The 25174-nt window shown below is 49.3% G+C and overlaps 2 protein-coding genes across 2 annotated transcripts in view; both read left to right on the top strand.

The window, feature by feature from the left end:
- Positions 1 to 25174, top strand: part of LOC142345871 (uncharacterized) — a 372085-nt gene that overhangs the window by 10075 nt on the left and 336836 nt on the right. The gene's annotated exons all lie outside the window — the stretch shown is intronic.
- Positions 30 to 1470, top strand: LOC142345843 (uncharacterized). The gene has a single exon (XM_075398254.1). The coding sequence runs from the start codon at positions 74 to 76 to the stop codon at positions 1361 to 1363; it is 1290 nt and encodes a 429-aa protein (XP_075254369.1). The 5' UTR covers positions 30 to 73; the 3' UTR covers positions 1364 to 1470.

Raw genomic sequence — 25174 nt, forward strand, 5'->3', positions numbered from 1 at the left:
TTGCCCTGGAGCATCTTGAGGGTTGATGTAAACATGAGACTAAGTATACCATGTACTGTTTCAGATATAACAGATGACGGTCAGCGATTTCGATGAAGATTTGGTGTTGGAATTACTATCAGAGCATATCCTGGACAAGAAAGAAATTGCAACTGTATCATGGCTATCGAAATCTCAGAATATTACCAGCCTTCAGTCGAGAGCATGTATGGGGAAATTTTACGCTAAGAACAACAATAAAGTTAAGGCTACATACTTTTTGTCGTACTATAAAGATAACTCTCTGAAAATGTCACTGAGTACAAATGAATCACCAGAATCGTTGAATGATGTCGAAATTTTATCGAGGCAACTTTTCAGTTTGCAAACGTTTGAGCCAAAAGATCTTGCATCCCTATGCTTGCCATTAAAAGATGAGCTAAATTACACCAAACCCACCATTAAGTACCCGACTGATAATGTTTCGAAGAGCGCTGATAATCGCGGAGGCGAAGTTTCCCGCGATGATCCAAAGCAGCAACCTAAAGCAGCTGAGCCAAAAGGAACGACGACAAAATCGGCCACCACTTCGAGTAAGAATAAAGGTTCGGGATCTTTACAGTCAATGTTTGGAAGTAACAGTTCGGCGTCTGCAAATGCCAAGCCAGCTAAAACGTCTTCAGCTGCGAATGCTAAATCCAATCAGTCTAAGAAACAGGAAGCAATGAAGAATGACATCGGGAAAGCTTTCAAAAACGCAGAAGCTAATGCAATCAATGCGAAACCTAGCAAAACAGAAGCCACGAGTCCAGAAAAGTCAAACGATAATTTATCAAAGCGAACTGCAGATGAAGGTACAGATGAAAGATCGCCGCCAAAGAAAAAGCAGAAGCAAGCTACAGGTAAACATAAACGCGTAATCATGGACGACTCTGACGAAGAAGAAATGGGACAGTCGTTAGCCAATCAGAATGAAGATGAACAAAATTCAGAAGTGGAGAGTGAAAGCGGTGAAAAATCGCCAATGAAAGAAAATCGAGATGAAGATGAGTCCCGTGCGAATGAGATTACTGCTCCAGTAACTAAAATTGGAAGAAGAAGAAAAGTTTTGAAAGATGTAACACATGTTGATGAAGAAGGCTTTCTTATCACGGACAAAGTTTGGCAAGAAGAATCTTGCAGCGAAGATGAAACTGCATCAAGTGCAAATAGCAACGTAGTCAGAAGTGCCTCAGGAACCAACCAAACGTCTGTGAAGTTACCGGAAATGATAAATAAAGTGCAGCCCGATGAAAGTTTCAAAGCAAAGGCTAAGTCTACAAAATCCTCAGGCAGTGTGAAGAAGAACCAGGGCAGTTTGTTTTCGTTTTTCGGTAAAAAGTGATGTTCCAGCTGTTCTGCTAAATTGTCAACTATATTTATTTAACATGAACTGCTTTATTTTGATTTTTTGTGCTCAGTTTTGATTTTGAATTAATGATTTCGAATTTGCTTTTAGTTCGATTTTTAATGTGATTCAAGACCTGATTTTCCGGCGGTTGCTACGTTGTATGGCGCATCCAAAAGAAAAAGTCAGCTTAAATTTTTAATTGCTCTCAAACGAAATTTGTAGCAATTAAATTAGTCCTGTCGGTCTTGTTTATGCGATTTTTTGCTTGACCGATTTTTCGTCTGACGCTTTTGACTTTTTGTACTCAAAAACGGGATAAACAGGTAGCTCCCAGCGGTCATTAAGTGCTCTTAGAGCCTTTCAGCTCTGTTTCAGCTCAAACTGTTTTAAAGACTAATGAACTGGTGTGAAGGGCGGATCTTGTAGGTTGAAGAGCCTTCCACTGTTGACCCCCCCACTATTGCCCCCACCCCACCGCGCGCTGTTTTCCCCCCACCTCGCTATTGCACCAATCCCCCCACCGGCCCTCGGCGCATTCCCCTCCCGTTTCTAGCCACTGACGAACCGTTCGCCAAAAACACGCAAATTTATACTATTTTGCACAATTTTCAAGCTTTTTGAAAATTTTTGGCGTTTTTCAATTTTCATTAGCCCTAGGTGTCAAAGAACCTCCTCAAGGTTTTAATTATAGGTTACTGCATAGTTTCTAGTGGTAATGGAATGATTTCAACATTTTAACATCACGAATTTTAGAATTTTTTGACAAAACGAGCAGTTTTCAATTTTTTCTGACATATATTCAAGTCTTTTCAGACGCAGGGGCCAAAAAAATTCATTGAGGTTTTGATAATGAGCTACTGAAAACTTTTAATGGGTCATGGAATAGTTTTTAACCTTTTTGATATTCTTTTTTTCTCTTTTATAAAAAGTTACAAATTTTTATTGGCCATGGAAAACTTTTTAATGTCACAAATTTTAGCAATTTTTTTTTCATAAAACTTGCTTTTTAAGTTTTTTAAAATTTTTCTATCTTTAGGTTTTTTCAGGCTCAAGAGCCAAGGAACCTCCTCTAGGATTTGAAAATAGGTTACCGTATAAATTCTAGATGTAATTGAATGCCTTGCAAGATTTTAACATTACAAATTTTAGCATCCTTTTGACAATTTTTGCTTTCTTTCAATTTTTCGACATTTATAGTCAGTATTCAGGTTTTTTGGAGAGTCAGAAAAACTCCAAAATGGTTTGATAATAAGTTGCTGTAAAATTTTTGTTGGTCTTGGATTAATTTTCAACTTTTTAATATCACAAGTTTTTTGAATTTTTTGTTATTTTTAGGTTTAGCCTCAAGTGTCCTGGAATTTCCTCTTGGGTTTGATAAAATGTTACTGCATAGTTTATAGATGTTTAGAGAGTGTTTTTCAAGATTTTAATATCACGAATTCAAGCAATTTTTAAAATATTTGCATTTCATGTTTTTAAATTTTTTCTTGCACCAGGGGCCCTGGGTTTCCCTGCAAGTTTTGGTAATAAGCTGTTGCATAATTTTTAGATTTAATGGAATGTTGATCATTTTTTATAATACGGTTTTAGTAATTTGTGGATAAAATTTAAAATTTTTTAAAACTTTGGAAAATTTTTGTTCTAAATGTATGGATCTTTATGAGCCAATGAAACTATTTCATGCTTGAAACAGGGAAACTAGAGAGTCTCTTGAGACAATGAATTGTTTAAGATAATAGTTTCCTGAATTTCAGCAAAATTTGTTAAAATTTGCAATTGTTTACAAAGTTCTTCAATATTTTTTTATCCTTTTCTAAGTTTAACGACCATTACTGGCCAGCGGAACTTTTTAAGATTGGTTACTTGACTGAATTTTCGAGACAAAAAATGGTTTTGAACTTTTTTTTACTGCAAATTTGAAAACTTTTGTTTTTGACTTTTTCATTTTTTTAATATGATTTAATTACTAACAACGCTAGAAAACTAGAAGTTGCAGAGTCGAATCGTGTCCTGGAAAAGATTCCTCTCTTTCTGTCGGTTAGGGTTTCTTTCCTTCTCTTCCTCGCTCACGTTTTTTTTCTCTCTCTCTCTCTCTCTCTTTGTTGATGCCGCATTTCAGCTGCTGTTATTTTGCGTAATGTCATCATCTCTGATCCTCATTAACAATGAGTTATAGTGGAAATGTTTTTTATCATAAATAACTTAACAGGCTTTTTTTAGGAAATCATTGTTATTTGCTCTCAAAACCAATTTGTAGCAATTATATTAATCCTGTTTCTATTTTGCAATTTTTCGCTTGGCCGATTTTTCGTCTGACCCATTTGTCTTTCGTCTTCAGAAGCGGGATAAAGAGATAGCGCCCAGTTTGCATAAAATTCTCTTAGATCCGTTCAACCCACTAGTCTTCAAGTATGCGATTAACAGAAACTGTTTTGGAGACTTATACATATGGTGTGAAGGGCGGTTCTTGGAAATCGATCCCACACCCCAACCGCCTCCACATCAGCCCCCAATCCGCTTTTGCACCCCCGCTACGCCCCTTCAATTATTCTAATACTAGCCTCACTAAACTGTGGCTAGCTACTGTCAAAGCCAACCGCTCGCGGGTCGCTTGAGAGCAGTTCGCCCGACGTTTGTTGTTTGTTTGTTTCGCCAGTTTGACTGCAAACTTCGTTTTGGTGTTCTAAGGGTTCGCAAAATAAATGAGTCCAGAGGTTTTTCCCTCGAAAGGCAACCTTCTCCTTGCACTTTTTCAGTTCTTTGTCACCTGACTTGGGAGTGCCGCTTGAAAGCTAAATTTGTTTATTTAAGACGTAGGAAACTTTATCCATTGATGATACTGCAACTATTTATTCTGAAGATTAAGTGAGCTGTCTATTAATTATGCAATATGTTGTATTAATGGACACTGTAGTTAGTACTAGAGCGCAGCGTACAGCTGCAGCAGCAAAGGATACAGAGGCCACACTATAGAAATCAATGGCAAGTTAAGACACTGTTGCTTGAAAAAAAAATTAATTTTATTTTGTTCTGTTTAATTGTTGGGTTGGTCAAATGATTCTTTATATAAATGATAGCATTTTTTTCTCACTTAAATCCGGGTTATGACAAAATAAGAAAAGAAATTTGTATTGAAGAAAACTCCTCTCTACTGTTAATATTTAGTAATTTAAACATATCGTCTACGTGTACAAAGAAGTCGCTTAATTTATTTCTATGTGCCCTTTTTCCATTTTCTTGTACTGTTGATCATGTTATTTCGTGATCATCCCTAGTATCAGGATAACTAGGTTTAGTTACTAGATGATAAGTGGTTTTTGCTGATCTTCTTTTCTGGTATAGGATTCAATGTCACAATATGCTTTACTTTGTTTTCAAAATGCCATTTATCAAGTTGTAAGTATTCGTTATGTGCATATGTGATTTTCGTTGCTTTGTTTTTCCCATAATTTTTTGTTTTTCTAATACAAGTTCTGATGAATTACTTATTAAACAGTTTGAATATGGATATAAGTTAATATTTGAATTATTAAATATAGTTGACATATTAGTGTATGATACATAGTGGTCTTTAAACAACAATAATTTACACCTTTCGTAATTAGTTTGTGTTCAGACTATTTTTCGCTTATTTTCTTTTATCTTTATCAACTTCAAATTTATTAAATTTGAAAATTTCTTAAATCTCTTTCTTGGTTTAATTTGTATTTTTAATGTAGGATTTTATGACTGAATGATTTCATGATTTTAATTTGTGATTTTTTTTGTTTGATCATAAAAGAAGTAGATATTTGGGAATTGAATCTCATAGAAATAATTAGTATACTCTAGTGATCTTTGCTTATCTCTAGTTGCTAGAAACATGTAGGCTAAAATACTCCATAATAAACAGAAGTCATATGTATGCGGAGCATTGATTATGTAATCCCGGACCGTAGTGTCATTAAAAATCAGTACTGAATCATAAAAAATTCATTCTGTTTTTTTCTATGCGCAGAGCTCTGATCAGGGCACTTATTCGCCATTTCATGGTAAATTTCAGAATAAATTCTGAGATTTTTCTGAACATCATGAATCTCAGTTTCTGAATTCTTTCTGAACATCATGAATTTTATCCTGATTTTTTACTGTATAGTATGAAAAAAAACGAATCTGCTGGAACTTGGAAAAAAACCCACATGCCACTAGCAAAAATTAATTAATTAGTATATGGTTAATTAAACAATGTTTAATACTCTATTAATGAAAGATTGTTTGAACAGATTGACAGATTGAAGGATTGACAAAAGATTGTTTGAAGAGTTCTTCACCTCAGTTTCTTCACTTCAGTCACTTCAGTTTCATCTCGAGTTTCAGTTACTTCATTTTCTCGAGTTTCATCGTAGACAGAGCTCCTCTTCATCTGTTTCGTTCTCGAGCTTCGTCGTAGATAGTGATCATAGTCGATTCATCATGGTCGATTCTCCCGAGGAGGTAACACCTGTGACCTTCATCGGATGAGCCGTCGGCTGACACTGACACTCGAGCTCCAGGAAAAGACGTCTCCGTTCATAAAGGACAGAGATGAAGAAGGTGAAGGCGGAATGTTTCACAGTACTTCCAATATGCGTCGGGAACATCTAAAAGAACACCCCTCCCCCCAACCACCACCACCATTACCCCTGCCATCCACCCGCCCACCACCACCACCATTGCCCCCGCCATCCACCCGCCCACCACCACCACCATTACCCCCGCCGTCCACCCGCCCACCACCACCACCACCAATACCCCCGCCGTCCACCCGCCCACCACCATTACCCCCGCCGTCCACCCGCCCACCACCACCACCATTACCCCCGCCGTCCACCCGCCCACCACCACCACCATTACCGCTGCCGTCCACCCGCCCACCACCACCATTACCCCCGCCGTCCACCCGCCCACCACCACCACCATTACCCCCGCCGTCCACCCGCCCACCACCACCACCATTACCCCCGCCGTCCACCCGCCCACCACCACCACCACCAATACCCCCGCCGTCCACCCGCCCACCACCACCATTACCCCCGCCGTCCACCCGCCCACCACCACCATCATTACCCCCGCCGTCCACCCGCCACCACCACCACCACCATTACCGCCGCCGTCCACCCGCCCACCACCACCACCATTACCGCCGCCGTCCACCCGCCCACCACCACCACCATTACCCCCGCGGTCCACCCGCCCACCACCACCACCATTACCCCCGCCGTCCACCCGCCCACCACCACCACCATTACCGCCGCCGTCCACCCGCCCACCACCACCACCATTACCCCCGCCATCCACCCGCCCACCACCACCACCAATACCCCCGCCGTCCACCCGCCCACCACCACCATTACCCCCGCCGTCCACCCGCCCACCACCACCATCATTACCCCCGCCGTCCACCCGCCCACCACCACCACCATTACCGCCGCCGTCCACCCGCCCACCACCACCACCATTATCGCCGCCGTCCACCCGCCCACCACCACCACCATTACCGCCGCCGTCCACCCGCCCACCACCACCACCATTACCGCCGCCGTCCACCCGCCCACCACCACCACCATTACCGCCGCCGTCCACCCGCCCACCACCACCACCATTACCCCCGCCATCCACCCGCCCACCACCACCACCATTACCCCCGCCGTCCACCCGCCCACGACCACCACCACCAATACCCCCGCCGCCCACCACCACCACCACCAATACCCCCGCCGTCCACCCGCCCACCACCATTACCCCCGCCGTCCACCCGCCCACCACCACCACCATTACCCCCGCCGTCCACCCGCCCACCACCACCACCATTACCCCCGCCGTCCACCCGCCCACCACCACCACCATTAACCCCGCCGTCCACCCGCCCACCACCACCACCACTACCGCCGTCGTCCACCCGCCCACCACCACCATTACCCCCGCCATCCACCCGCCCACCACCACCACCATTACCCCCGCCGTCCACCCGCCCACCACCACCACCAATACCCCCGCCGTCCACCCGCCCACCACCACCATTACCCCCGCCGTCCACCCGCCCACCACCACCACCATTACCGCCGCCGTCCACCCGCCCACCACCACCACCATTACCCCCGCCATCCACCCGCCCACCACCACCACCATTACCCCCGCCGTCCACCCGCCCACGACCACCACCACCAATACCCCCGCCGCCCACCACCACCACCACCAATACCCCCGCCGTCCACCCGCCCACCACCACCACCATTACCCCCGCCGTCCACCCGCCCACCACCACCACCATTACCCCCGCCGTCCACCCGCCCACCACCACCATTACCCCCGCCGTCCACCCGCCCACCACCACCACCACTACCGCCGCCGTCCACCCGCCCACCACCACCATTACCCCCGCCATCCACCCGCCCACCACCACCACCATTACCCCCGCCGTCCACCCGCCCACCACCACCACCAATACCCCCGCCGTCCACCCGCCCACCACCACCATTACCCCCGCCGTCCACCCGCCCACCACCACCATCATTACCCCCGCCGTCCACCCGCCCACCACCACCACCATTACCGCCGCCGTCCACCCGCCCACCACCACCACCATTATCGCCGCCGTCCACCAGCACCACCATTACCGCCGCCGTCCACCCGCCCACCACCACCACCATTACCGCCGCCGTCCACCCGCCCACCACCACCACCATTATCGCCGCCGTCCACCCGCCCACCACACCACCATTACCGCCGCCGTCCACCCGCCCACCACCACCACCATTACCCCCGCCGTCCACCCGCCCACCACCACCACCATTACCCCCGCCGTCCACCCGCCCACCACCACCACCACCATTACCGCCGCCGTCCACCCGCCCACCACCACCACCAATACCCCCGCCGTCCACCCGCCCACCACCACCACCACCATTACCCCCGCCGTCCACCCGCCCACAACCACCATCATTACCCCCGCCGTCCACCCGCCCACCACCACCACCAATACCCCGGCCGTCCACCCGCCCACCACCACCAATACCCCGGCCGTCCACTCGCCCACTACCAGCACCATTACCCCCGCCGTCCACCCGCCCACCACCACCACCAATACCCCCGCCGTCCACCCGACCACCACCACCACCATTACCCCCGCCGTCCACCTGCCCACCACCACCACCATTACCGCCGCCGTCCACCCGCCCACCACCACCACCACCATTACCGCCGCCGTCCACCCGCCCACCACCACCACCATTACCCCCGCCGTCCACCCGCCCCACCACCACCACCACCATTACCCCCGCCGTCCACCCGCCCACCACCACCACCATTACCCCCGCCGTCCACCCGCCCACCACCACCGTCATTACCCCCGCCGTCCACCCGCCCACCACCACCACCAAAACCCCCGCCGTCCACCCGCCCACCACCACCGTCATTACCCCCGCCGTGCACCCGCCCACCACCACCACCAATACCCCCCGCCGTCCACCCACCCACCACCACCACCATTAACCCCGCCGTCCACCCGCCCACCACCACCACCAATACCCCCGCTGTCCACCCGCCCACCACCACCACCATTACCCACGCCATCCACCCGTCCACCACCACCACCATTACCCCCGCCGTCCACCCGCCCACCACCACCACCATTACCCCCGCCGTCCACCCGCCCACCACCACCACCACCACCAATACCCCCGCCGTCCACCCGACCACCACCAATACCCCCGCCGTCCACCCGACCACCACCACCACCATTTCCCCCGCCGTCCACCCGCCCACCACCACCACCATTACCGCCGCCGTCCACCCGCCCACCACCACCATTACCCCCGTCGTCCACCCGCCCACCACCACCATTACCCCCGCCATCCACCCGCCCACCACCACCACCATTACCCCCGCCGTCCACCCGCCCACCACCACCACCAATACCCCCGCCGTCCACCCGCCCACCACCACCATTACCCCCGCCGTCCACCCGCCCACCACCACCACCATTACCGCCGCCGTCCACCCGCCCACCACCACCACCATTACCCCCGCCATCCACCCGCCCACCACCATTACCCCCGCCGTCCACCCGCCCACGACCACCACCACCAATACCCCCGCCGCCCACCACCACCACCAATACCCCCGCCGTCCACCCGCCCACCACCACCACCATTACCCCCGCCGTCCACCCGCCCACCACCACCACCATTACCCCCGCCGTCCACCCGCCCACCACCACCACCATTACCCCCGCCGTCCACCCGCCCACCACCACCATTACCCCCGCCGTCCACCCGCCCACCACCACCACCACTACCGCCGCCGTCCACCCGCCCACCACCACCATTACCCCCGCCATCCCACCCGCCCACCACCACCACCATTACCCCCGCCGTCCACCCGCCCACCACCACCACCAATACCCCCGCCGTCCACCCGCCCACCACCACCATTACCCCCGCCGTCCACCCGCCCACCACCACCATCATTACCCCCGCCGTCCACCCGCCCACCACCACCACCATTACCGCCGCCGTCCACCCGCCCACCACCACCACCATTATCGCCGCCGTCCACCAGCACCACCATTACCGCCGCCGTCCACCCGCCCACCACCACCACCATTACCGCCGCCGTCCACCCGCCCACCACCACCACCATTATCGCCGCCGTCCACCCGCCCACCACACCACCATTACCGCCGCCGTCCACCCGCCCACCACCACCACCATTACCCCCGCCGTCCACCCGCCCACCACCACCACCATTACCCCCGCCGTCCACCCGCCCACCACCACCACCACCATTACCGCCGCCGTCCACCCGCCCACCACCACCACCAATACCCCCGCCGTCCACCCGCCCACCACCACCACCACCATTACCCCCGCCGTCCACCCGCCCACAACCACCATCATTACCCCCGCCGTCCACCCGCCCACCACCACCACCAATACCCCGGCCGTCCACCCGCCCACCACCACCAATACCCCGGCCGTCCACTCGCCCACTACCAGCACCATTACCCCCGCCGTCCACCCGCCCACCACCACCACCAATACCCCCGCCGTCCACCCGACCACCACCACCACCATTACCCCCGCCGTCCACCTGCCCACCACCACCACCATTACCGCCGCCGTCCACCCGCCCACCACCACCACCACCATTACCGCCGCCGTCCACCCGCCCACCACCACCACCATTACCCCCGCCGTCCACCCGCCCACCACCACCACCATTACCCCCGCCGTCCACCCGCCCACCACCACCACCATTACCCCCGCCGTCCACCCGCCCACCACCACCGTCATTACCCCCGCCGTCCACCCGCCCACCACCACCACCAAAACCCCCGCCGTCCACCCGCCCACCACCACCGTCATTACCCCCGCCGTGCACCCGCCCACCACCACCACCAATACCCCCGCCGTCCACCCACCCACCACCACCACCATTAACCCCGCCGTCCACCCGCCCACCACCACCACCAATACCCCCGCTGTCCACCCGCCCACCACCACCACCATTACCCACGCCATCCACCCGTCCACCACCACCATTACCCCCGCCGTCCACCCGCCCACCACCACCACCATTACCCCCGCCGTCCACCCGCCCACCACCACCACCACCACCAATACCCCCGCCGTCCACCCGACCACCACCAATACCCCCGCCGTCCACCCGACCACCACCACCACCATTTCCCCCGCCGTCCACCCGCCCACCACCACCACCATTACCGCCGCCGTCCACCCGCCCACCACCACCACCATTACCGCCGCCGTCCACCCGCCCACCATCACCACCATTACCCCCGCCGTCCACCCGCCCACCACCACCACCATTACCCCCGCCCACCACCACCACCATTACCCCCGCCGTCCACCCGCCCACCACCACCACCACCAATACCCCCGCCGTCCACCCGCCCACCACCACCACCATTACCACCGCCGTCCACCCGCCCACCACCACCACCATTACCGCCGCCGTCCACCCGCCCACCACCACCACCATTACCGCCGCCGTCCACCCGCCCACCACCACCACCATTACCCCCACCGTCCACCCGCCCACCACCACCACCATTACCCCGCCGTCCACCCGCCCACCACCATTACCCCCGCCGTCCACCCGCCCACCACCACCACCATTACCCCCGCCGTCCACCCGCCCACCACCACCGTCATTACCCCCGCCGTCCACCCGCCCACCACCACCACCAATACCCCCGCCGTCCACCCGCCCACCACCACCACCATTACCGCCGCCGTCCACCCGCCCACCACCACCACCATTACCGCCGCCGTCCACCCGCCCACCACCACCACCATTACCGCCGCCGTCCACCCGCCCACCACCACCACCATTACCCCCGCCGTCCACCCGCCCACCACCACCACCACCATTACCCCCGCCGTCCACCACCACCACCATTACCGCCGCCGTCCACCCGCCCACCACCACCACCATTACCGCCGCCGTCCACCCGCCCACCACCACCACCATTACCCCCGCCGTCCACCCGCCCACCACCACCGTCATTACCCCCGCCGTCCACCCGCCCACCACCACCACCAAAACCCCCGCCGTCCACCCGCCCACCACCACCGTCATTACCCCCGCCGTGCACCCGCCCACCACCACCACCACCAATACCCCCGCCGTCCACCCACCCACCACCACCACCATTAACCCCGCCGTCCACCCGCCCACCACCACCACCATTACCCCCGCCGTCCACCCGCCCACCACCACCACCACCACCAATACCCCCGCCGTCCACCCGACCACCACCAATACCCCCGCCGTCCACCCGACCACCACCACCACCATTTCCCCCGCCGTCCACCCGCCCACCACCACCACCATTACCGCCGCCGTCCACCCGCCCACCACCACCACCATTACCGCCGCCGTCCACCCGCCCACCATCACCACCATTACCCCCGCCGTCCACCCGCCCACCACCACCACCATTACCCCCGCCCACCACCACCACCATTACCCCCGCCGTCCACCCGCCCACCACCACCACCACCAATACCCCCGCCGTCCACCCGCCCACCACCACCACCATTACCACCGCCGTCCACCCGCCCACCACCACCACCATTACCGCCGCCGTCCACCCGCCCACCACCACCACCATTACCGCCGCCGTCCACCCGCCCACCACCACCACCATTACCCCCACCGTCCACCCGCCCACCACCACCACCATTACCCCCGCCGTCCACCCGCCCACCACCATTACCCCCGCCGTCCACCCGCCCACCACCACCACCATTACCCCCGCCGTCCACCCGCCCACCACCACCGTCATTACCCCCGCCGTCCACCCGCCCACCACCACCACCAATACCCCCGCCGTCCACCCGCCCACCACCACCACCATTACCGCCGCCGTCCACCCGCCCACCACCACCACCATTACCGCCACCGTCCACCCGCCCACCACCACCACCATTACCGCCGCCGTCCACCCGCCCACCACCACCACCATTACCCCCGCCGTCCACCCGCCCACCACCACCACCACCATTACCCCCGCCGTCCACCACCACCACCATTACCGCCGCCGTCCACCCGCCCACCACCACCACCATTACCGCCGCCGTCCACCCGCCCACCACCACCACCATTACCCCCGCCGTCCACCCGCCCACCACCACCGTCATTACCCCCGCCGTCCACCCGCCCACCACCACCACCAAAACCCCCGCCGTCCACCCGCCCACCACCACCGTCATTACCCCCGCCGTGCACCCGCCCACCACCACCACCACCAATACCCCCGCCGTCCACCCACCCACCACCACCACCATTAACCCCGCCGTCCACCCGCCCACCACCACCACCAATACCCCCGCTGTCCACCCGCCCACCACCACCACCATTACCGCCGCCGTCCACCCGCCCACCACCACCACCATTACCCCCGCCGTCCACCCGACCACCACCACCACCATTACCGCCGCCGTCCACCCGCCCACCACCACCACTATTACCGCCGCCGTCCACCCGCCCATCACCACCACCATTACCGCCGCCGTCCACCCGCCCACTACCACCACCATTACCCCCGCCGTCCACCCGCCCACCACCACCGTCATTACCCCCGCCGTCCACCCGCCCACCACCACCACCAATACCCCCGCCGTCCACCCGCCCACCACCACCACCATTACCCCCGCCGTCCACCCGCCCACCACCACCACCAATACCCCCGCCGGCCACCCGCCCACCACCACCAACAATACCCCGGCCGTCCACCCGCCCATCACCACCACCAAAACCCCCGCCATCCACCGGCCCACCACCACCATCATTACCCCCGCCGTCCACCCGCCCACCACCAGCACCATTACCCCCGCCTTCCACCCGCCCACCACCACCATTACCCCCGCCGTCCACCCGCCCACCACCATTACCCACGCCATCCATCCGCCCACCACCACCACCATTACCCCCGCCGTCCACCCGCCCACCACCACCACCACCAATACCCCGGCCGTCCACCCGCCCACTACCACCACCATTACCCCCGCCGTCCACCCGCCCACCACCACCACCACCAATACCCCCGCCGTCCACCCGACCACCACCACCACCATTACCCACGCCATCCACCCGCCCACCACCACCACCATTACCCCCGCCGTCCACCCGCCCACCACCACCACTATTACCCCCGCCGTCCACCCGCCCACCACCACCGTCATTAACCCCGCCGTCCACCCGCCCACCACCACCACCAATACCCCCGCCGTCCACCCGCCCACCACCACCACCACCATTACCCCCGCCGTCCACCCGCCCACCACCACCACCAATACCCCGCCGTCCACCCGCCCACCACCACCGCCATTACCCACGCCATCCACCCGCCCACCACCACCACCAATACCCCCGCCATCCACCCGCCCACCACCACCATCTGTTGGTCTGATCATAAACGGCTTTGATCGCAAAAATGGCTTCGCAAAACGGCTTTGCAAAACGTTTTCGATCTTAGAGCTTCGATCTCAAAAAGCAAAACGGCTTCGATCGCAGAAACGGCTTCGCAAAACGGCTTCGATCGCAAAAACGGCTTCGAAAACGGCTTTGCAAAACGCCTTCGATCGCAGAAACGGCTTCGCAAAACGCCTTCGATCTTAAAACGCAAAAACGGCTTCGAAAACGGCTTCCCAAAACGGCTTCGATCGCAGAAACGGCTTCGCAAAACGGCTTCGATCGCAAAAACGGCTTCGAAAAACGCCTTCGATCGCAGAAACGGCTTCGCAAAACGCCTTCGATCTTAAAACGCAAAAACGGCTTCGCAAAACGTCTTCGATCGCAGAAACGGCTTCGCAAAACGCCTTCGATCTTAAAACGCAAAAACGGCTTCGATCGCAGAAACGGCTTCGCAAAACGGCTTCGATCGCAAAAACGGCTTCAAAAAACGCCTTCGATCGCAGAAAAGGCGTCGCAAAACGCCTTCGATCGCAGAAACGGCTTCGCAAAACGCCTTCGATCTCAAAACGGCTTCGATCTTTAAAAGCTTCGATCTTGAAAAGTTACGACTTCGGTCTTATAAATCTTTGCTCTGGAAAAGCTAAAACGGCTTCGCAAAACCGCTTCGATCTTAAAAAGCTTTGATCCTAAAAAACAAAAACGGCTTCGGAAGCGTGTCTGATCAAGTACAAGAATCAAATCATAGCTTCAGCTATTGCTTCTCGGCTATTGAAAATTTTAAACCCGACTGTAATAGTAAATTAGTCAGCAAATTTACTTAGCACAACACAAGTAGAAAATGCAAGCACTATAGCTGCGAAAACATGTGTTGAAAACTAAGATAAGCAAAAAAAGCGTGATAATGGCAACTACGACATTCATGGCAACTTTATATTGCCCTTAAGACTTGTTATCACTATTTTCGCAGCTATAACATTTTCACCAAAACTTATCAAACTCTTTAAAGATAGAGAGAATTAGCGCAGCTAAGTGGCGGTAACCTTCCCCTAATGGGTGGAAATGGAAAGGAAATTCATCATCAAAGTCACTTGGCTTTACCATTTTCGCACTTTTGAAACACATTCCTAGGGCATCACTCAAAAAGATATTGTTATAAGACACTAATTCGACATCCAAGTCTTTGCGCCGCATGTGGCCAACAAATTTGACCTTGGACGGCCAAACCGCGTTATTAAAAGCCTCGTAATTACTCAAAATAGTTTCCACGGGAACATTGTTGACATCATTGTCACCAACAATTACCACAATGTGGGTAAATTCTGCTGCCAAATAGACCAAATTCCTGAGATGAGTGCTGCGACGGCCACCCTCCGAATCGTAAACAGCACTGAAATCAACAACTATAATTAATTCCGGTTCTATTGGGATCAAAGCTTTTTGTTGAGAACACGATTGCTAACCCATAGTCTTGCAGTTGTTCGTCTTGCTCAATATAGACCATTGCATCCCTCAAGTTAGAGTCACCGATCACCAAATAACTCCTCTAAATTAAAAACAAATATTTCGTTTACGAATAATAAAAATAACAAATAGCACAATGCATTAAAATTATTAACAGTGAAAAAGAAGCTGAAATGGGTTTCAGAATACTAGACGCTCGACCAACAACTAAACTAGAGCCGTTTCAGTCTGATATTTCTGAAGTAATGCGATCTGATTTTAAAAACTGCGTATTTTGAACAAAAAAGCTGTTGTGTAAAAAGATCTTGAAATTTTACAATGAATTCCTAAAATCAAAAACAAAAACCATCGTTATATATTTTTCCAGATGATTTTCAAATGAACAAAGTTTCAAAACTGAAGTTTATGGAACAAAAACTCTATGAATGCTCAAATACATCTGTTAGTTTGATCATGAAAAAGGTTTCACAAGAAGTTGTACTTGTTTCTTCAGTCAACTTTACGCATAACACTTTTTGTAGATTTTCTACAGGAATGAGATTTTCTTCCTCAGATGGCCGTACTTCGAAGAAGAGGTTGTTGACGGGTCCAATATCCTTGATAATCAAAAATTTTTGTACGTTTGCTAATGTTCTGCCGTAGAAAGGAGGACTATTAAATTTGAGGAAATATTGGATCTTGCCGAAAAGTAATTCGTTCTCGTAAAAGAAACAGACAAAGCAATTTCCTGACTTTGATCTCTTATAAGCTGGAGAGTCGAAGTATGTGTTTCTATATACGTGACGATTAGTGAAAATTGCGCCAGGATACAACTGTCTTCCCTCGATTAAGGCTTTTGTTTCGATAAATTCGTCTGGCCCAAACTGCTTGTCGACAGTCCCTGTAAGTTTTGAGAACAGTGGATGAAGTTTTTTGTCTTCTATGTACACATTTAACAATTTGTGGCGTTGGAGAATCCTCCTGCATATAATCTCACACTCTGAGTTCGAACCACTAGAAACCTCTCCAATCGTTCTGTTTGCGGCTTCAAAACTCATCGCAGATTGGCAATGAAGAGGTCCAAATCTACGAACCTGGTCTGGCAGATGTTTGAGACTATGAACATTAATAGTCTCGATTCTTTCATTATTACCATGTAGCGAAACAATTTCTTGACAAAATTGATTAAGAAAATTTTCGGCTCGAGATACATTTTCCTCGGAACTGGATTCAAGAAGTAGTCTTACTCCAAATGACAAATTTGTCAAATGATCATAAATAGTGTTTGGTATTCTGTTCAAAAAAACAATAGGACTTAAATATAACAGGCAATTAAATAACTCGTTGGCTTTGAATTGGGCCATTTCGTCAAGTGATCTAACTTTCCTCGAAAAAGCAATCAATTCTCTGGGACAAGATAATTCAGATATGAGTTCGGCAACGACTGACTTCTTTTCGGATGAAAGAGATCGATAACAAAGCTTCAAAACATCAGGGAAGACTCCGAGGAGAATGCAGTGCATGTAGTCAAAGGGAGCTGTGAGTGGCAAACCACTAACTAGAGCAGCAAACGCACTTTTTCCTTTGACACCTGCAACATTTGTAACTTTCTTAACACTGAGGGTCTCGGCTGTACTAACATGAATTTCATTAATGCCAGACTCCCGTATTTGACCTGGCTGGTTATAGGGGTAATATGCATGAGTCCTACCAATGGTGCTACCCTTTGCAGTGCAATAATGGCAACCATAAAAACCATTAAACTTCATCATATTGAGTACGTGATTCTTAGCTCCTAAATCGGCAATCAATAATCGAAAACTAAATTGTACTTTGTACGAAACCTCATCGTGTAAGTCAACTGTCAGCCGCGATGCAATTTCGTGCTTCAAGTCAGGAACAAAGTTGTGCCAAGAAGGATAAGAATCACCAATAGCAAGGGCCGCAAGTACAATGTTTTTACGCGCTGACCTCAGCTTTGGGGGTAGGTCTGCAATTTGCACCCAAATCGGCCAAACTTCTTTTTTAAAAGTAGACTTTTTTATGTTCACACCGTCAGTAAAGAGAATCAAATTGATGTCGAGAGAATTGTTCTGTTCGGTTTGGACAGCTGGACAGATTGAAACATGAAAATCTTTATTGGGGTTTTGTTTACGAATTTCTGAGTACCTTAGGATTTCATTCAAATACCGTTTAACAATTTCACCCAGTTGGAAGCGATAATTCAACACACATACAGTAATTCCCGGATCTTTGAGCATAACACGCACCGAGTTTTCGAAATTATCTTTGATTTTTTTAATTCGACTAAAACCTGAAGGAAATTTGTTTTCATCTGGGAGAAGCACCTTCATCAGAGTGCACAGCGTGTTGCTGCATTCATCTGTTAGATTAAACTTTGAACAAAAGAGATCGGTCAACACGGCGGCGTCATCAGCACTTGTGCTGCTGCCAGGAAAAAGCTTCTCTGAATAGATATTTTTTTGAGATTCTGGTACAAGTGTTTCCAAAGACTGATCGGCCGGAACAGAAGAAACCGAACAGCAGAAGGGAACTTTCTGTCGTAAGGGCGAAGACGCTCGAGTCATGGGGTAGTTATCTGAAGTATTCAAACTGATTTTTTTATCACAAGGTCCGTGTTGAGAATCAGGTGAACTGTCACTCCAGCGCTCCTTATTGGGCGTTGAAAAACCAGAACTACCACTGTCAGGTGGCATTTCATTTAAATTTCTGTAAAGAGAGTTAGATGGAGTTTCTGAGACATTGCGGAGTGTCTTTTCATAAGGTGCAGCTTGTTGTTCGGGTGATCCATCACAACTCAAGGGGCTGCTCGTAAGTTCGTTGAATTTTTCCACCAAAGCGCGACCTTTGATTCGTGGTCGTTTTGGTTTGCTTAGACCTTGCTCAAATTCGGAATCTCTGATCAAGTCATCTAAAACTTCTCGGCAAAAATCTTCAAATACGTCTTCGAAAAGGAGTTCAAATATAACAAGCTGTCTTTCTTCTATCAACGTCAGTTTGCATGTTCTACAAAGACAACTCTCAGACTCAAAGAACTCTGCTCCGTACTTGACAAACAACTCATCTCCCGGCTTGATTCTTTTCTTAACTCGTAATTGCACTACTCCCACATCGCTACTGTAGTCGTACTCACAGTTTGGTTCACAATCTGAGTTTACGAATCTAAGAGGTCCAAGCAGCAGCAACTGTTCACCAGTTCTCTTCTGATGACATTACGGAAAGGTTGGTGACGACACCATCAGGTATCGGTTTGACGAATCCTACTGGGTTTCTTCGAAAAACAAACGGAGGTTGGACAATTAATTTTCCACTGTACACGAGTCGATAACCACCATATTGGTCGTAACATATAGAGAAGTCGGGCTTCAAATTCTCATAAGCAGAACAGACAGTATCGTATGCATCTCTCCACAAAGGATCCTTCTCAAGTTTTCGAGCAAACTGTGCCTCTCTCATTGGCTCCACGCACCTCATGGCTATTCTATCAGGACTTTCAACATGTCTCTGTACAGCAAACGAATCGCATTGGGCTAACACAGACCAATCAACTTTTCGAGATAGCATCACATCTGGAAGACAAAGACTGAATTAGGAATTATTGAAACAGGAAGCAAAAAGGCTTAGCTCCGCCATACTGACTCCTTACATCACAATGAAAAGTTTGATAAGACAGCCTTTTTATTAAAGTCGAACAAACCAATTAAAAATGGGTAGATGAAATAGAAGCGCCAGGTCCAGCAACCTGACTCCATACATTGGCAAAATTTCTCTTTGAAGCAGGAAGCCTCAGTGAAAACCAAGTCCAGCAACTTGATTAAAAAATGGGTAGATGAAATAAAAGAGCCAGGTCCAGCAACCTGACTCAATACATTGGGAAAATTTCTCTTTGAAACAGGAAGCCTCAGTGAAAACCAAGTCCAGCAACTTGATTAAAAAATGGGTAGATGAAATAGAAGAGCCAGGTCCAGCAACCTGACTCCATACATTGGGAAAATTTCTCTTTGAAACAGGTAGCCTCAGAGAAAACCAAGTCCAGCAACTTGATTAAAAAATGGGTAGATGAAATAGAAGAGCCAGGTCCAGCAACCTGACTCCATACATTGGGAAAATTTCTCTTTGAAGCAGGAAGACTCAGTGAAAACCAAGTCCAGCAACTTGATTAAAAAATGGGTAGATGAAATAAAAGAGCCAGGTCCAGCAACCTGACTCAATACATTGGGAAAATTTCTCTTTGAAACAGGAAGCCTCAGTGAAAACCAAGTCCAGCAACTTGATTAAAAAATGGGTAGATGAAATAGAAGAGCCAGGTCCAGCAACCTGACTCCATACATTGGGAAAATTTCTCTTTGAAACAGGTAGCCTCAGAGAAAACCAAGTCCAGCAACTTGATTAAAAAATGGGTAGATAAAATAGAAGAGCCAGGTCCAGCAACCTGACTCCATATATTGGGAAAATTTCTCTTTGAAACAGGAAGCCTCAGTGAAAACCAAGTCCAGCAACTTGATTAAAAAATGGGTAGATGAAATAGAAGAGCCAGGTCCAGCAACCTGACTCCATACATTGGGAAAATTTCTCTTTGAAACAGGTAGCCTCAGAGAAAACCAAGTCCAGCAACTTGATTAAAAAATGGGTAGATAAAATAGAAGAGCCAGGTCCAGCAACCTGACTCCATATTTTGGGAAAATTTCTCTTTGAAACAGGAAGCCTCAGTGAAAACCAAGTCCAGCAACTTGATTAAAAAATGGGTAGATGAAATAGAAGAGCCAGGTCCAGCAACCTGACTCCATACATTGGGAAAATTTCTCTTTAAAACAGGAAGCCTCAGTGAAAACCAAGTCCAGCAACTTGATTAAAAAATGGGTAGATGAAATAGAAGAGCCAGGTCCAGCAACCTGACTCCATACATTGGGAAAATTTCTCTTTGAAACAGGTAGCCTCAGTGAAAACCAAGTCCAGCAACTTGATTAAAAAATGGGTAGATGAAATAAAAGAGCCAGGTCCAGCAACCTGACTCAATACATTGGGAAAATTTCTCTTTGAAACAGGTAGCCTCAGAGAAAACCAAGTCCAGCAACTTGATTAAAAAATGGGTAGATAAAATAGAAGAGCCAGGTCCAGCAACCTGACTCCATATATTGGGAAAATTTCTCTTTGAAACAGGAAGCATCAGTGAAAACCAAGTCCAGCAACTTGATTAAAAAATGGGTAGATGAAATAGAAGAGCCAGGTCCAGCAACCTGACTCCATACATTGGCAAAATTTCTCTTTGAAGCAGGAAGCCTCAGTGAAAACCAAGTCCAGCAACTTGATTAAAAAATGTGTAGATGAAATAAAAGAGCCAGGTCCAGCAACCTGACTCAATACATTGGGAAAATTTCTCTTTGAAACAGGAAGCCTCAGTGAAAACCAATTCCAGCAACTTGATTAAAAAATGGGTAGATGAAATAGAAGAGCCAGGTCCAGCAACCTGACTCCATACATTGGGAAAATTTCTCTTTGAAACAGGTAGCCTCAGAGAAAACCAAGTCCAGCAACTTGATTAAAAAATGGGTAGATAAAATAGAAGAGCCATGTCCAGCAACCTGACTCCATATATTGGGAAAATTTCTCTTTGAAACAGGAAGCCTCAGTGAAAACCAAGTCCAGCAACTTGATTAAAAAATGGGTAGATGAAATAGAAGAGCCAGGTCCAGCAACCTGACTCCATACATTGGGAAAATTTCTCTTTGAAACAGGTAGCCTCAGAGAAAACCAAGTCCAGCAACTTGATTAAAAAATGGGTAGATAAAATAGAAGAGCCAGGTCCAGCAACCTGACTCCATATATTGGGAAAATTTCTCTTTGAAACAGGAAGCCTCAGTGAAAACCAAGTCCAGCAACTTGATTAAAAAATGGGTAGATGAAATAAAAGAGCCAGGTCCAGCAACCTGACTCAATACATTGGGAAAATTTCTCTTTGAAACAGGAAGCCTCAGTGAAAACCAAGTCCAGCAACTTGATTAAAAAATGGGTAGATGAAATAGAAGAGCCAGGTCCAGCAACCTGACTCCATACATTGGGAAAATTTCTCTTTAAAACAGGAAGCCTCAGTGAAAACCAAGTCCAGCAACTTGATTAAAAAATGGGTAGATGAAATAGTAGAGCCAGGTCCAGCAACCTGACTCCATACATTGGGAAAATTTCTCTTTGAAACAGGTAGCCTCAGTGAAAACCAAGTCCAGCAACTTGATTAAAAAATGGGTAGATGAAGTAAAAGAGCCAGGTCCAGCAACCTGACTCAATACATTGGGAAAATTTCTCTTTGAAACAGGAAGCCTCAGTGAAAACCAAGTCCAGCAACTTGATTAAAAAATGGGTAGATGAAATAGAAGAGCCAGGTCCAGCAACCTGACTCCATACATTGGGAAAATTTCTCTTTGAAACAGGAAGCCTCAGTGAAAACCAAGTCCAGCAACTTGATTAAAAAATGGGTAGATGAAATAAAAGAGCCAGGTCCAGCAACCTGACTCAATACATTGGGAAAATTTCTCTTTGAAACAGGAAGCCTCAGTGAAAACCAAGTCCAGCAACTTGATTAAAAAATGGGTAGATGAAATAGAAGAGCCAGGTCCAGCAACCTGCCTCCATACATTGGGAAAATTTCTCTTTAAAACAGGAAGCCTCAGTGAAAACCAAGTCCAGCAACTTGATTAAAAAATGGGTAGATGAAATAGTAGAGCCAGGTCCAGCAACCTGACTCCATACATTGGGAAAATTTCTCTTTGAAACAGGTAGCCTCAGTGAAAACCAAGTCCAGCAACTTGATTAAAAAATGGGTAGATGAAATAAAAGAGCCAGGTCCAGCAACCTGACTCAATACATTGGGAAAATTTCTCTTTGAAACAGGAAGCCTCAGTGAAAACCAAGTCCAGCAACTTGATTAAAAAATGGGTAGATGAAATAGAAGAGCCAGGTCCAGCAACCTGACTCCATACATTGGGAAAATTTCTCTTTGAAACAGGAAGCCTCAGTGAAAACCAAGTCCAGCAACTTGATTAAAAAATGGGTAGATGAAATAAAAGAGCCAGGTCCAGCAACCTGACTCAATACATTGGGAAAATTTCTCTTTGAAACAGGAAGCCTCAGTGAAAACCAAGTCCAGCAACTTGATTAAAAAATGGGTAGATGAAATAGAAGAGCCAGGTCCAGCAACCTGACTCCATACATTGGGAAAATTTCTCTTTGAAACAGGAAGCCTCAGTGAAAACCAAGTCCAGCAACTTGAATAAGAAATCGATAGATGAAATTAAAGAGCCAGGTCCAGCAACCTGACTCCATACAATCTCTTTGGAAAAACTTATCATTCAAACTTTAACTCAGCAAAGTTTAAAAAAGATAACATACTAAAAAGCAGCCGCGATCAGATCCTAGAACCTGGCCCATGCGTACAAACATCGACATCGAGAACATCAAGAACAAAATTTTAACTTATAACATAACGTTGTTTGTCTTGCAACAGTTTTGAAGAGCGAATCGAATATAGATCAAACGATTCTCTTTTGGCTCTCAACAAGTGGGTGGAGTCAACTAAGCACTGCCTTCATTGACAACTCTTTCACGTAGAACGTCATTTTCACTTTCATTTCTTATGACTGCCTCGTTGGGTCCCTCTCGGCTCCTACGCTCTGATGAACGAATCTCGTTCCCACGGTTGTTGATACTTATTTTAGCAAGTTCATACATTCCCAACCATTTGTCTTCTTACTTCAATTGGAAGAGATCTGTTATTAAAAAAGGGGGTGAAAATGCGAGCATTTTCTAGTTTTTCTTTAAAAGGAGTCAATTCTTTGAATACTAACCTTTGAACAAACTTTTTCGTACAGGAGAGAAATCAGTGCGAGGCTCCTTTCCCTGCTTATTCTTTACTTTAGGAGAGAGCATATGACATTTCAGCTCCTCATTCGACCAGAGTACTTTTGAAGCGTTACGCCCAAGCAGTTGAGGCGTCGACCCTCCAACTAGCGCAAGGTCTTGGCCCAAACCAGGCCCTTTTGTAACTTCGAGAAGTGGTCTATCTCCTTGAGAAACATGTTTTGGGGCTGGAAGAAGGACTCCCAGTTTGGATACTTCTACGGTCTAGAAACAAAAAGGTCTAGAAATATAAAGAACAATGTGAGCTTTATCTTCTAAAACACTTACAAGTTGCCTGATTGCATTCGAGGACATTTGAATCTCTCGGTAATTTCTGTTTGCGAGAGATTTTATTTCAGGCCGAAGCTCTGTCATACAATTAATTATTAGGTTGCCAGCCTCCATAATTTTGTCTGCGGCAGCTTTTATGGCCTGAGCGGCTTCCAAATCAGCCCTTTTGACTTCTAATTCAGTGATTTCGTCAGGGTTGACAACGCGAGGCAACCTCATCTTTTTGCTGCCTGGAGTTGAACTGTCTTTTGGTGCAAAAAACTCCTTCTTTTGCTTTCCACTCTAAAAACAAACCATCCCTTGTGCAAAAAAATTGGCGCAATTACGTTTTGGCTAAAATTGTTTTGAATCAGGACTTCAGAAATGGACTTTTAGAATGGACTTCAGAGAAACATTAACTACTTAAAACAAGAAACCTGGCTGCCTGTCGGTCCACTGCAATCTAGCTGATCCCCAGAAAGACCACTATTGTTTTGTTGACTGGACAATGGTCCACTAGTCTCAAGCTCATCACAAAGATTTTGCTGCTTGCTCCGGTTCAAAATCTCTTGGTTCATTTCTCCGAGGCAATTCGAAACTTCTTGAGGATCCAGAACAGGGCAGTGACTATTTCCCTCCAAAAGTTCATCAACGTTTTTCCTTTTTATTGACTGGGTTGACGCACATGGTAAGTCGTCATCGTGGAGCTTTCTTTTGACACCTTGTGAACTATCACCACTTAACAGCACTTGATTCACATTGTCATAGAGTGTCAGATCGGGATCAACCACAGGTACAAGAGGTACGTAGCTCATGTCTCCATTTGCTTCAATTACTTTAACCCATGCGTTATCACGCCAAGCATCGCAAAAATCCTTATGGCCCACAGTTATGACTGTTGCTTTCCAGAGATAATTATTGGTTCTCAAGTTTCTGACTTTGAATTTAACGTCGAAAGTAGAACCATCCTAGAAAAATTAGGACAATGCCGTGAAAAAGTTTTCTTTTCAGAACTAATGGGAAGTAAAAAGTCGAAGAATGAAACACACCTTGATTTCTAATCTTTGTCCTTCATCGAGACAAATGCTACTGTGAAGACTCCAGATAGTATCACAAGTAAGATCTTCGTAATAAACCAGGAAGAACTTGTTTCTGAGCTGCTCACGAGCAACCCGTTTTGCCTCGTCAATTATTTTTCGGTTGCCAGGACCCAAGCCACGTGTT

This window comes from Convolutriloba macropyga, chromosome 1 (assembly GCF_964194025.1).
Source record: "Convolutriloba macropyga chromosome 1, txConMacr16.3, whole genome shotgun sequence".
In the NCBI taxonomy this organism is placed as follows: Eukaryota; Metazoa; Xenacoelomorpha; order Acoela; family Convolutidae; genus Convolutriloba; species Convolutriloba macropyga.

Excerpts from the sequence above, each read along its gene's own strand:
- LOC142345843 (XM_075398254.1), top strand. The coding sequence starts at position 74 with ATGACGGTCAGCGATTTCGATGAAGATTTGGTGTTGGAATTACTATCA.